Genomic DNA, 2,139 nt, shown 5'->3' on the forward strand with positions numbered 1-2,139 from the left:
CCTCTGCCGGGCACTGCCCAGACCAGCCCCTGCCCACCCCTCCCCACCTCCCGGACCTCTCCCCAGCCCAGCAGCCCAGGCGGGGCTGGCCCCAGGGCAGTGCCCACCGCAGGCTGCTGCAGGTCTCTGGGCACGGCCACCACAGCCCCAGCCCCTCGCAAGGCACCGCAGCTGCTGGGACAAAGGTGGCTCTGGGCGTCCCCAGCAGCCCCCGGGCTGGGGCCAGCCACGGCTCAGGAGATGGAGGGCCGTGAAGCTGCAGGAGCCCTGGTCTCCTGCCTGGGAGATCCCCAGCCCAGAGTGCCTGTGCCCCGCAGGGCCAGCCCCGCTCCCCAGACCAGCAGAAGAGGTCTAGCCCAGGCACAGAACAGCTCAAGATTCCGGTCCGTGAAGCTCCACATTGCCCCACTGAGCAGTGATGGGCAGCCCCAAGGGCCACCAGGGCTGTTCCTAAATGTGACAGCTGGGCTTTTGGCCCTGAGCCCCTTCTCCGTTCAGAGAATGAGATGGGATCTAAGAGCTTTGAATATCTCATGGCTTCGTTATTGTCTTTATCTACGCACGAAGTTTGGTTCTTAAAGTACAGTAGATGACTGGGTAAAAATAAAAATTAACAGGTAGAAAGATAAGAAGAAATTTCCTTAAATTAAAATAATATTATCACACATTTTAAAAAATAAGACCTAACATTTTCAGAAAACATTTTGTGAGGAATTCTCTTAGTACTGTTAGGATAGTGAGCATATTATTGATGCTTCAGAAGTATGTATGAAAGTAATTTCCTTAGCGCATTTCTCAGTTCCTGGTTCCTCATGCTGTAGATGAGGGGGTTCACTGCTGGAGGCAGCACCGAGTATAAAAATGCAAATACCAGGTCCAGGGATGGGGAGGAGATGGAGGGGGGCTTCAGGTAGGCAACCATGGCAGTGCTGACAAACAGGGAGACCACAGCCACGTGAGGGAGGCACATGGAAAAGGCTTTGTGCTGGCCCTGCTCAGAGGGCATCCTCAGCACTGCCCTGAAGATCTGAATATAGGAAAGCACAAGGAAAACAAAACAGCCAAATGCTAAAGAAAAACTAAATACAAGTGCCCCAACTTCCCTGAGGTAGGCATCTGAGCAGGAGAGCTTGAGGATGTGGGGGATTTCACAGAAGAACTGGTCCACAGCATTGCCTTGGCAGAGGGGCAGGGAAAATGTAGTGGCCGTGTGCAGGACAGCATTGAGAAAGCCACTGCCCCAGGCAGCTGCTGCCATCTGGGCACAAGCTCTGCTGCCCACGAGGCTCCCGTAGTGCAGGGGCTTGCAGATGGCAGCGTAGCGGTCATAGGCCATGACAGTGAGAAGGGAATATTCTGCTGACATCAATAATACAAACAGAAAGACCTGAGCAGCACATCCTTGATAGGAGATGGCCCTGGTGTCCCAGAGGGCATTGGCCATGGCTTTGGGGAGAGTGGTGGAGATGCAGCCCAGGTCGAGGAGGGCCAGGTTGAGGAGGAAGAAGTACATGGGGGTGTGGAGGCGGTGGTGGCAGGCTACGGCGGTGAGGATGAGGCCGTTGCCCAGGAGGGCAGCCAGGTAGATGCCCAGGAAGAGCGCGAAGTGCAGGAGCTGCAGCTCCCGCGTGTCTGCGAATGCCAGCAGGAGGAACTCACTGATGGCGCTTCTATTGGACATCTGCTTTTTTTGGGATGTGGTCCTGCACAAGGAAGAGAAAGAACAGCAATAATGTACAACAGACTTATCAGAAGAAAACTCATCCCATTTCTTACTTAAAATTGCCAAAAACATTGTCCACTTCCAGGAAGACATTTGGCAGGTCCTTTTCATAAGTTCTTCCTGATGCTGCCTGAGGGTATCCCTGGGAGCAGGGGACTCCTCTGTGGGCAATGGAAGAGTCAGTTATGCCCTATAGACAGAGGTAAAGAGGAACATGGGGTAATCTCAGATTCACTTCACTCCTGATATCAAAGAACTTTGCCCCAGTGTTGCTCCCAGGTCACCCAACTGCAGAGCAGTTAGATGTACAAGGATTTTTTTTTTTTAATTTTCCTTTTATGGGGTCAGATTGTGTGTTGTTGCTACCCAACCACACCTGATGAGTTTTTCTAAAACAGAAATCCTGGGCATTTCTC

General features: G+C 52.8%; 1 protein-coding gene across 1 annotated transcript; it reads right to left on the reverse strand.

Moving 5' to 3' along the window:
- Nucleotides 1-745: 745 nt before the first annotated feature.
- LOC121063402 (olfactory receptor 14J1-like) lies at nt 746-1,681 on the reverse strand. The gene has a single exon (XM_040543824.1). It carries the CDS (start codon nt 1,679-1,681, stop codon nt 746-748), a length of 936 nt encoding a protein of 311 aa, XP_040399758.1.
- Nucleotides 1,682-2,139: the final 458 nt, after the last annotated feature.

This window comes from Cygnus olor, unplaced genomic scaffold, assembly GCF_009769625.2.
Source record: "Cygnus olor isolate bCygOlo1 unplaced genomic scaffold, bCygOlo1.pri.v2 scaffold_78_ctg1, whole genome shotgun sequence".
NCBI lineage: Eukaryota > Metazoa > Chordata > Aves > Anseriformes > Anatidae > Cygnus > Cygnus olor.

What these genes read in the sequence shown, in the direction of transcription:
- LOC121063402 (XM_040543824.1), bottom strand. Translation starts at nt 1,681, where the DNA reads ATGTCCAATAGAAGCGCCATCAGTGAGTTCCTCCTGCTGGCATTCGCA.